Source organism: Centruroides sculpturatus, unplaced genomic scaffold (genome assembly GCF_000671375.1).
Source record: "Centruroides sculpturatus isolate CEXI.00-Female unplaced genomic scaffold, Cexi_2.0 scaffold404, whole genome shotgun sequence".
NCBI classification, from domain to species: domain Eukaryota; kingdom Metazoa; phylum Arthropoda; class Arachnida; order Scorpiones; family Buthidae; genus Centruroides; species Centruroides sculpturatus.
The window spans coordinates 420,113-432,284 of NW_019384604.1; the positions used below are offsets into that span (position 1 = coordinate 420,113).

Below are 12,172 nucleotides of genomic sequence, written 5' to 3' on the forward strand. Positions count from 1 at the left end.
TCTTTATTCATATATATATATATATATATAATACATGCATTTCCAATTGACATGTGCTGTAAAGTACTGTACAGTACTATACATATATAAATATAAGTTATATATGCCAATTTGTTTCCATAGCTAATGTCTCTTTTAGGTAACCTATAAACGAAACTAAAAGCGAAAACAAACACAAATCTGCTTTAATATTATAAATAATACATTGGTTGAAAGATTTGTTTGGCTTTTATTGTTAATGTGGAGAGGAGATCATTGTCATAGACATTTCCTATTGTAAATAAGATAAATAAATAATCATCAGAACTTTGATAACTTCAAGAGATTTAGTAAATTGACTAGAAGGACCTTTCTATTGGCTAAAATGTTTAAATAATATTAAGATTTAGAGTTAATTCTTCAATCGTCTTCATTTAATTGTGATTTAGTCGGAAGTTGCTTTCTTTTAGTTTGTTAATCTTGTGTTATATCTTTTTTCTGTGTACTTTTTTTGGGGGGACTACTGAATAGTGGGGGATTTTTCGGAGGACTTTTGCCACGTGGTAATACACTAAACTAAACTAATTAAACACTTCTTATTCTGTGTGTTGCTTGTGACTTTTTCTGTTGAGTATGTTTCTTCGCTTTATTTTGGGTAAAGTCGAATACAAAATTTTCATATTCGAACAGTTTATTTACAGTTTGGAGGTTTATAGTCGACCCAAAGCTTGACGAAAAAGTTTTTGATTAAAAGATATTGGGCGGACTTCGTTATCCTGTATTCGGATATAAAGACACCTGTCTTTATTATATAAGTTATATTCATTTTATGGAATTTAATGTTTCAGTCATAATAAAATGAATCCAAGTAAAACGCTTAATTAATATTTAAATACGATGCGATATTTTAAATTGTTCGTAATCCGTATAGAACCAGGTTCATATCTCCCGTATTATTATTTCGCCCACTTAATGAACTCCTCAATACATTTATACGGTTCCTTGCGGTTCCTAACTGTATAGTAGTCTGGCGTAGTTTTTACTTTGTTTATGAGACCAACGAATCTTATCAGTTGATTAGGCTCCGGCCTAACTAGTTCATAAGATTTTGTATTAGGGAATAAAAATATATTATCTATAACTTAAACAATTACGATATGTTCGTGCTGAGTTTAAAATTGTCGGAAAGAAAACTATTTGTAGAATTTTTAATGATAATAAATTAAAGATAATTATTATTACACGTAAGAAAGAATACATTTAAATAAACAATTATTAAATTTGGATCCGAGCTTTCACCAGGATAAATCGAAGTAAACGTTTAAGTTCGAAAACTGCCAGATTTAGAAAAATGTGGAAACTCAGCACGTTCGTTAGGGGGATGACCAGTGCCGCGTTATAGCTTCACGAGTTTGAATAGGGCTCCATTTTTTGGGGAAATTATTTTCTCACAAAAGATTGGGACCCCTTGCTAGAGGAGACCCCCAGGCAATTTCCCTTTTTTCCCATAGGATAACGCGCCATTGGGGATGACGATTGTTCGAAGAAAAGTTACGAACGATAACCAAGCCAAGTAAACGGATAGAAATAAGACGTTACGGCGTTCGACAACGATGTGGAAAGGCAAAGTGAATATCTACTTTGCACCATTTTCAATATTTAATGGGCGGTTAGAGCGTGCCTTCATTTCGTCGTACGAAATTAATAACGTCGAATTGCTACGTGTTAAACGTTTTATTAGGTGTTCGTTTCTCTTAAACACGACGACGTCCTTCTGACAGAATAAAAGAAATCCGTCATGTTTTAACGTATTATAATCACTGAAAAGACCAAAAGAGAGAGAGAGAATTAAGAGTCTAAAGTATCGACGATGAAGAAAGTTCAAAAGAACTTGCATAAATGGCGCATCGTGTGTTGGTCCTGGTATATAATCGATTGCCTAACAATCTTCTGTCGGTGAACCTACATATTTATCCGGCAGTATTTTGTACGAGGATTTGGTGTTCGTTTCGTTTTGGCTTTTTGTTAAAATAGTGAAAACGTGGTGATGTCGAATTACGATTAACAAGAGATTGGAGAATAACTAGGAAGCGGCTATAGAGTTTTTATCGGTCGATTTAATCCACTGCGATTACAATACTAAAATGGAATGGCGATGTCAGGAGTGATTAGGATTTTCTTTTTACCGATAATAAGTGGAAGAATGCAAACTATGCAAGAAAAGAACTGGTGTTAATCTGGACAAATCGGCAACCTGTATCGAGGAAGAGGTGTAATTTACAATAATTTTACGGTTCGGAATCGCCGGCGATCCGTCTCATCGTTATTAATTCGGAGAAGCGCGGGATTCTTCCAAAATCGATAGTCGGATGCGCGTTAGGAGAAGGCTAAAGTTAATCGTTCGCATCTGCGAAATTAAGTTATGCATCGACGAAATACGATCTTCGCGCCTTAAAAGACGCTCGGACGACGTTGGCCGCAACAGATATTTATAAACTCGAAAGGCGTCGACGTCGATGGCATTTCTTTGCAGAACGGCGCGAGTTTTCGATCTTCGACAACGATTAAGGCAGTTTCACGTAGCAAGAGATTTGCGAGAAACGAAAAGAAAATTGCCACGATCGCTATTAATTTGTCGCGCTTGCTATCGCAACTTCCGGCGACGTTGGCAATGCGACGAGAATTTCTTCAATTAAGTCGCTCTCGCTTTTTTCAAAACCGAAGAGGCTTATTCCGGCCATTCCGTCCTTTGAGAAAATAAATAAAGTTGGTATAATCGCAACGATAAGCGACTGAAATATAGTTTTGTCCAGGTGGAGAGAGAAAAATTAATTTCAGAATCGTTGCTCAGAATTTCAGAATCGTTCAGAACTCGATCGTTGCTTGTTGAAATCATAGCGGATTAACGGCTATTATTAAATAAGAAACCTGCCGAAGACATAGAAAAGTTAATGGAAATATTCCAACGACGTTCTCTTTGGCAAAAATTATACCAGAATACGAGTACAGAGACAAAAAAATTACAGCGAAAATTATGAATGGATGTAACAGAAATAATGAAATGGACGGTAACTTCATTATTTCTCTTATTATTATTAAAATATAAATAGAACTAATTATGTTATGTTGTGTAGGATATCTCTCTTCAAATGAAGAATAATGAACAGCAAAATGCTTCTTTCGACTCGGATATAATATTAATAATGTTAAAAATATCGGTATTAACGATTTACGTTTTAAGAGTTCTTCGATGAATCACCATGTCATTTAAGTACTTTTTCCTTATAACGAATGCCTCGCGAGTATTGTGCTACGGTAAACTTGACTTTTATATTTGTAGTAGCATTTTACCTCTGCTTTTCTCTCGAAAGTACAAATCACTATTCATTTTATATCGCTATTTGAAACCGGCTTAACGATAAGTCAAACCGTCGTTCGCGGTCGACGGAAAGGGAAAGCGACTTCGTGACCGTATAAAAATTAGAAACTGTAAATAAACCAAATAGAAGAGAACGAACCGTAAAATACGACGAAAACTATCGAAACTGTTACAAACACTCGAAAAAGCTAAAATCCCTCGGTAGTTCAGTAGTAGTTTGTATGTTTATACATTTCGTTTAACCTTCGTTTATATTTATGGACGTTTTCTATTTTATACTTTTATCTAATGCGTTCGATATTATAGAGGAGCGGAATAACGAACGTTTCTTTTCGTCCCATAATTTTTAAATAAGCCAGCCCTTCGATTGGATTGAATGACCACTTGGATTTCCATTAGAGCGAGATTAAATTTAATTAAAGAAAGACGGAAAGTAGTTTATGATTGTCCCGGAAATTTGGACTACTCCTTTTGACAATTTACCTCTTCTCCTGGGTATCAGATCGGGAAAAACAGCGCCAAATTCTTTCCGCCGCGCGTTTTCATCTTATCTATCGATAAATTTTGCAGGTTGCGATAGGACGGACGATCGGCAGACGAAATCGGGTTAAATCACTTTCGGTCGACCTTCGGCGTTTACTTTTACTCGTGTTCCGAATATTCTCCGCCGTCTCAAACCGGTTTCGTTGGAAATCGTCGTCGATCGACGTACGAAATTCAGTCGGACGTTGACTATTCGTACGACCGACGGACGGATCGGAAGCGGATCGAAAGCCACTCGACCGTCGTCGCGTGGACAGATCTTCAGACAGGCGGCACCGCCTTCTTTCCTTCGTCGGAATTATTTGGCGCGCTCCGCCCCCCCCCCCGGGGGAACGAAGGGCCTGTCCGCCGATCGGCGTTCGGTCGACGGATTACTTTCTCGCGCCCGACGTAATTTCCGTTGAAGACTAGTTAACGAACGATGCGAGAGGCTAAAACTCCTAATTTCCCCTCTCGTCGACGTCGGGTATTAACCCTCGGCCGTCCTAAATGCGCGCCCGTCGTTAATTTCATCAAACAATTAAACGTCTTAATCGCTTCGTAATCGACTCGCCCGCTATTAATTTCGTTAATCGTTCGGTTCGTCCCTTAATCGAATCCGATCTTTCTTACCGTCCGCCGCTTTCTATCGGCTCGTCCGTCGACTGCCCTAACGAATTTATTTCTACGCCTCGTTAAAGTTCTACTCGCGCTCGACTTTCGACCCCCCTCTCGACTCGCGCACCGATACGTTGGCTACAGTAGTCAGACCGACGTCTCACTTCTCGCCAGAAGCGCGACCATCATTTTCAGGTCTTCCCTAACGTAAGAAGAAGTTCCCTTCTTCTTACGTCAACTGCCGGGGAAGCGCTTCCGCTTTTCTCCAAAATGCATTTCTTTTATTTTCCAACCCCGGAGCCTTCTTCGGTCGGGTGCCGCCTGGTTACGCTCCTGTCCGTTTAAAGCTTTACACCCGTCCGGCGATTGACGCCTTTCTTGCGACTCGTTACCTTCAGGCATTTTAAACAAATTTCTGTTCGATTATTTTGTCGTCGTCCTGCTGGCGCGCGCGCGACCCGCGCCGCCAGCAGCGTCGCTTCGAGTATCGGCGCGCGAGACCCGCGCCGACACTCGAAGCGACAACTGTGAGTAACCTATTCTGCACGATTGAAAAATGAAAATTATCACCGAACGGTTAAACGGAAGTTTCACGCCCGCGAAAGTTAGTGAAGTAGTTTAATTAAGAAAAGGGAGATTGAAGGATAGCCGTGAAATAACGACTTTATTTTTTTATTTCTTTGCCAGTCCAATCCAGACGATGACGAGCTCAACGATTCCGAGTACGACTACGACGACGACGGGACGGACCCTCTTCGCCTGGCCCGAGTCAAGATGGAAGAACCCGATTTGTTGTCTCGATTCGAGCGGCGAGACCTGGAGGAAAGAGCGGATCTGGAAATACGAGCGCGTAACGACCAGATATTGAGAGAAGCGGCCTCGTCCATCCACCGACAGGCGGCCGCAGGCATGGGCAGCGCGGGAGGCAGCGCGGCTTCCTCGCCTTCCCTCTCGCCCACAGGCTACCTGTTACCCGCGCGAGACCAACAGAGGGCCAACCACCTTCCTCCCGGCTACCCGTCGGCCGCGGGCGCCGCCCTCGCTCCGTCGGCCGCCTCCCTGTGCCTGTCTCCGTCCACCGTCAGAGATTCGCAGGATCATCAGAAATACACCTACGAAGAACAGTTCAAACAGGTGAGTACCTTTCCCCGTCTCTTCCCGTCGACTCGCGCATCTCGGTGGCTCGGATCGCCGACGAAATCGCTCCCCTCTCGTCATTGGACGCTAGTAACCATCCGCTTCGTACCCGATTACCGAGACGAACACGTGCGTTAGATCGGGATCGAATATTTTCTCCAGAGAATGGGAAATTCGACGCGACGCGACGCCCGGACCACGTCGACAGACCAAGATAAGAGTAGGGGACGATGCTAGAAAGATGGACAAACGTTGACTCTGCGTTGGTTTCCTCCCTTACCAGTCTGACTCTATAGTTCGTCTTACGTCGCCGCTCTTTCTCTTCTCGCGCTTCTGCGTCACGCCGAGCGCGTGGAAGTACGCGCTGCCAGAGGAGAAAGAAGTTCTCTTCCGAACCCGAAAGGGTCTTTGTTACCATCGTCTTTGGATGTTGTTCGGCTACGACCAACGTCGAGCGTTTCGGTCGTTGGTCGAATGACACCGTTCAAAGATCGATAGAAACGCTCTAAAAAGAATAAAGACGCACGAATCAACAGAAGCGCGTGCCAAAGCGCGGCGACGAAGCCAACAAGAACGCTACAGCGAGACGAAAGTTAGAATTGTGCTGGTGTTAGCGGTGCGAAAGTAAAAGTTCGGTGGGTTCGGCTTCCGATCAGACTTCCGGATAGAGGGAGCTCGCTCTTCCGGTTCCGGTCGGGAGGTAAAGGTTGCGCTGGGACGAGAGAGCCAAATTTAGCGCGAGCGTTTCTCCATCCGACGTCCGTCTTCTTGTTTATTATTTCGGTGTTAGTCATTCGGTGGCGGACGGAAGTCGACCTAATTTGGGAGCGAAATGGATTGTTGCGTTTCGGCACCCTTCTCCGCCGTCGTCTGACTCATCGCGTATTAATGGTTCGCGCGTCCGAACACGCTCTAATTAGTTTCGTACCCGATCGCCTGCTTCGCTTCTTCCCGCCCACGCCTTCTCCTCCGAATTTTCGTCGCGTTTTCGCCTTTACTCCCGTTTGCGGCCGCCGTTATAAATAGAAGGCGACCGGTGCGGAACGCCGAAGAATGCGACGTCGCCATCGTCGCTCGGCCCGACCAGAAACACCCCCCTTGATCGGGCTATTACCCCTTCTCCCTCCTATTTTTAAGCCATCGATCGTCGCTCCACTTATTCAAATTACTTTTCGATGACGTCACTCCTTCTATTTAAGTAGTCTTCACGAAATTTGCGCGCGACAGGAACGTTACGCGACGATTTGGTCAAGACGCGCGCTTAGTCGGCGGCTGGTTCGGACGGTTCTTCCCTTTCTCCCCCCTACTTTATCTTGGAAAAAGACACGCACTTTTCCGGTTTCTTTCGCGACAACGCATCGTCTCGGTCGGACTAGACGGCAGGCCTTCCGGGGGATCGGCCGAACCACGCACCAAAATATTTAGGCGAAAGACCATCGGGCAGCGGAACCAAAGTCTGAAGGATCGAAAAGAACGTCATTCGATGAGAAATATCTTCGAGAGGAGGGCGGTGAACGGTGTCCGATGGCTGCGAGAGGTTCGAACGGCTCGCGCAAGCGGTCGGTCGTCGGACGAGACGGAAATCGGTGCTAATTATGGTTGGCGCGCGTTAATAATTTCACACCCCTATGCATTAATTTGTGGGAAAATTCCGTCAGGGTCGGCGGCCGTCTTCCGGTCCGAGACTAACGAGAGACGGCCCATTAATAAAAGTTTTCGGTGCGTGAAGAAATGACGACTAATACCTGCTTTTAATAACTCTATTATCGAACACTCGGCTTATTTCAATCGTGGACCACTTATTTCTCCTGTTGACACCGTTTCCGGCGGGTCGCGCGTCGCTTGGAAACGCGACGCAACTCTTTCGTCTCTGGCGGCGGGACTCAGTCCCCCATCCTATACATGGAAAAAAAAAAAACATAGAAATCCGCCTTTTCTCGTTACTTGATAATAAATGATCGTGTGGGAACCGATGATATTTTTCATTTCTTTGGCCCAAAGTCCCAGAAGTAGGGGAGGAATCCGTGACCTTTCGATTCGGACGAGAGAGCTTTCGTCATCGACGCGGTCACAAAGTCGATATTTGCGTAAGGTGTGAGGAGGAAGGGCCCGCAGACCGGTTAAGATCGTTTTCGCTTTCTAGAAGTTGGGCAACTTCCATCATGAAGATGACCGTTCTTTTCGTTTCCGAAAGAAACGACACCTATTTTTTCGCTTTGGTTTTCTTTCAATGGAAAACACTTTAATTCGCCATTGTAAAATAATGCGATTTTGGAGAGGGGGAGGTGAAGAAGCGATATTTTTTCACTTTACAGAGAATAAGTAAATTAAATATAAAGCGTGTTTCTGCCTGTCAATTAGTTTTCGTTTAATCGAAATGATTCTGCTAATGCGTTTTTGTGTCTTCTCATCTTCCGGTTTTGTTATCTTAACAGAAACAACTCGTCCAGTGGTCTAGTATCTTGATCAAAGAAATTAATAGTGGTTGTTGATAATGCCGTTTGCTGACGGCTAAACAAGAACCAACATAAACCAGGATGATTTTTCTATCAAACTGGGTGGTGACTTTTTTCATCGCCAGAGAGCGCCGCACTCGCCTTTTCCAGATTTTAAGGACCAGGCGGGACTATCCCTGTACAGTACTTCTATTATTTACCATTTAAAAGAAACGAAACGTAGGCGACTTGTTATCGAACTCGGAAGGATGCCTGATCTCGTTTCGGAAAAACAAAGAATGTTGCTGGATCGGACGCCTAATTTCTCTTGTCTTTATTCTAAAAGATAAAGTCTAAAGACAAAGCCTGGAGGCGCTTGGGGTGACGTAGTCGAAATTACTTTGCGCTATTGTTTGGCGAAATCCGAACAGTGGCCGATTCTATCGAGTGATAACTTCGAACATCAGTTTATGTAAAGAAAAACAGAAGAGACGTAAACGTATGTCGGCATCGAGTTTAAATCTTCGTCCTCCCCGTCGGGGAGAATACTTTGCTCTGGCGAAGAGGTTCGACGCGTTCCGATGCCAGCGCCATCGGCCAATCAAAAGTTTCCTTGGAAACGACGTCACTTCCGCGCGACGGTCGCTCCATTTTTCGCTCTGTCGTCGACCAGACTTCGCTTCATTATAGCCGGTCCGAGTCGCCGTAATTTCCGTAAATAATTTTTAAATATTTAAAATAGTCATTAAATTTTTCGCCGTTTAATGCGCGAACAGTATTATTTAATTTCACTCATACAATGAATATAAAGGCCGCTCGGTTACTTTACACGCGTGTCAAAAAGCGTCAGATTTAACCACTACTTTTCGTTGTAGATCGATTACGGTATTTTCCTAAATTATCGACGCTTCCGTTGGTTTGCATCGACGCCATTCCGCTTCCGGTAGTGACGTCATCTAACACGTTTCGACTCTTACTCTCGCGATGTCGGCGAATGCGATTGTTATTTTCTATTCCCGAATTTCGTTCTGTTAAAAGAGAACGAAATGTAAGGAAGAGGAAAGCCAATATGCAAATTGGAAGATTTGCCCAGATTTGTTGAGTTGGGGATTGAATTATTATTTAATACAACTCGAACACAGTACGAGATTTAATTGACCAATTGGTTTTTTTAACATAAGATCTTTCTCATATCAACGTATAGAAAGAAATGCCCAACTTATTTTTGTTTGGCTCCGTTTCCTTCCCTTCTTGGGCCACCGCCCGGGCCAAGTTTATGTGGTCCGTCGAATCGTTCGTTAACCAATAAAATCGATCGATTTGTGCCAGTGCTTCTTATCGTTGTAGTGTGGTGAATGCGGCGAAGCAAATCTACGTGTTGGCGTCTTTAACATAACTTTTTCTCCCCGGACAATTGCATAAAGCAAAGAGAAAACTGTCGGCTTTTCAGCTGATTTCACTCAGTAAAAAAGAATTTATTTTTGGGGAGTTCGAACATCGACTTCTTAGTTATTTTGTCAGTAAAATTACACGAACTGCCAGCGGAACATTACCTCTCATTACCAAATTTTATCTTTTGATTTTCAATTGATTTTTTCCGCTTTCAATTATCAATTATCAATTGAAAAAACAAAGAAGAGAAGGGATAAGATTTGGTGCTTGTTTGTAACATTAATTGTGATTTCTTTTATGCTTTTGTTTGTTTTCCTTTCCTTTTTCGAAAAGAGGGCTAAAAAAGTATTTGCTGCGCCCTATCCTCTTTGTTAGAACTTATATTGGTGTAATAGAAAAATTAAAGAATAATAATTAATATTATTATTGTTGCTGACAATATTTTTTGTTTAAATTTGACCAATTAAATTTCTGTATTTGCGAAAAAGATAGGCGAACGTAGAAATGTGCATATTTTCGCACGGGATGAGCTTGGCCATCCTTATATCTTCATAAATTCGCTTACGTGGGACGAAATTTGACGTTTTCGATTAACCGGAACGCCTTCTATTTTTTTTTCTCTCGCCTGTTAAAATTTCGAGTGCAATGTTTTTTAATGATTAATCGGTACTTGAGTCTTTAGGCCTCTTTATTTCCGTCCATATATCGGGGTCCATCTGTTTTCTTCCAAAGACATTCATTTCTACCGAAAAACTTAGAAATGAATATGACTACGGGAAATATTTTAAAGCAGTACTAAAACTGTAGGCGTCAATCTTCGATTCTTCTTTAAACGTAAGCTACACTTTGGTGGAAGGAAACAAATATCCCGTCCATCCGGCTAAGTGTGCGCTTGTCTCAAGACTTAGGGAAGTAAAGGCGACGATCGTTTCTAAAGCTGACCGTATTTTAATATTCGTCGGAAGACTTCCAAACTCGTAAAGTCGTCTTTACTGATCAACTGACTAACTACTCGCCTGTACGGTGGCAAACGTAAATAATACAGAAACACACAAATTGCGTATTTGGGTCGAAATATACAAGTTATGTTGTGTTGTTTATTAGCAGGAAAGACCGGATAATTCTTTCTACTGCCGAATTCTTCGGCAGTAGAAAGAATTATCCGGTCTTTCCCGGTTTAATTGTTATGGCAGATTATCTTAGCGAAAAGGTAACTTACGAATGCTGGTGAATTTCGTTTATTTCGAATAAATTCTTATTGCCATAAGCCTTGTTCGGGATGCTGTCTAAGAAGTATTACTATATGCCACGTGTAAATTTTTGCAGATACAGGAAACTTTTCGGTAAAATATTTATAAACAGAAAAAAATGTAGAAACGTCAAAGAAGGTCGTTCTTTTCGAATTCGTTAACGATTGACTGACGGCGATAACGGCGTTTATATCTCAAACGCCCGTAATTCAGCCGCTTTGTTGCTAAAAGACGAGTTTCCGTAGCACGTGACGGGAGTTCCCTTCCGAAACCGCCCGTCCTCCCGTCGAAAGGAATCTCTCCGATGAACGGGGACGTGGCCGTGGTCGAGGAAAGCTCGGACACGGGGGGAGAATTCCGGTAGACGCGTACTACCACGGTACGAGGGGAGAAAAGAGAATTTTATACTGTTTCGAAGGGGATGGGGTTAACGAGCGAAACAGAAATTCCGTCCGACCCCGCGGGTGCCCGGAGGTGGCTCCCTCTTCCGCGGACGGATGGAAGCTGGCAGAGAGCCACGACCTTGTCGCTTAGTTTGCCGGGCCGGACGAAACGGTCGTCTTCGATACCGCCGTTTTATTGCCTCTTTGTGTTGGTAACGATGCCTATTTTAGCTCGAGCGCGTCCTCCGTCGGAGGGCCGTTACGGCCACCCTCTTTTATCGAAGGGAAAGAGAATTTTTCCGTTCGGACTGCAACGACCGGGCGCGTCTCTTGGGTCGGGGGTAAGAGCGTCGGAAATCTTCGTTTTGTTTCTCTCCTAGCCGTATTAAATATTTTACGACGAAATTCGAAAAAAAAGAACTGAACTATCACGGTTTTTATTAAGTGGGTACGTGGGGGAGTCTACAATGTACGCGACCTCGATTGTGTATCGAGTTTAGAAAGCTGGCAATGTTCCATATTGGGGCGAGCTACATCCAGCCGACTCGGTTTGTTCTTAAATATACGCAATAATTTATATCCGCGGTCATTTGTTAAGGCTCGTTACGGCCGTGTCTCGTTCTTCCATTAAACCTTATCGGTCGGAATAGTTTAATAACACCGGGCGACCCGGAGCTGCGTCCCATTCGGTTAAATCGTAATTGATAGATTATGGAATTACGCAGAAAATAAATCGGAATATTTTTTCTTTTCTTTACCAGATATTTATAGAAACCAATTCCTTTCCAGTACGTTTACCGGATTTTACTCTGGACCTCGTCCTTTTCTTTGTTTCCGCTTCCGTCCAAGCCGTAAATATAATAGTCACGTCTGGCGCTAATTGATAACCGGTAAACGCCGCGCGATTACGGGAGGATCTCCTTAACGCTAAACATTTCGTGGAGGGGGGAATTGGCCGGCACGAAACACTCCGTAGCGGCGCGACTCCGCCGTCGTCCGGATTCCGGTAGGGCCATCAGGTCCCTCGAGGTTAAAATCGTTCCTTTCCCTTTCGTTTCGTCGTAAATTTTGTTAACG

At 43.2% G+C, this 12,172-nt stretch overlaps 1 protein-coding gene across 2 annotated transcripts in view; it reads left to right on the forward strand.

The window, feature by feature from the left end:
- LOC111625124 (AT-rich interactive domain-containing protein 3A-like) overlaps positions 1 to 12,172 on the forward strand; it is a 95,516-nt gene that overhangs the window by 25,617 nt on the left and 57,727 nt on the right. Inside the window, exons 1-2 of one of the 2 annotated variants that reach the window (XM_023368163.1) lie at positions 3,749 to 5,102; positions 5,186 to 5,632. In XM_023368163.1, coding sequence (XP_023223931.1) covers positions 5,055 to 5,102; positions 5,186 to 5,632 — 495 coding nt within the window. In that variant the 5' untranslated portion in view covers positions 3,749 to 5,054. Of the gene's footprint in view, positions 1 to 3,748; positions 5,103 to 5,185; positions 5,633 to 12,172 lie in introns of those variants that run through there. The other variant, XM_023368164.1, reaches the window with a different exon arrangement.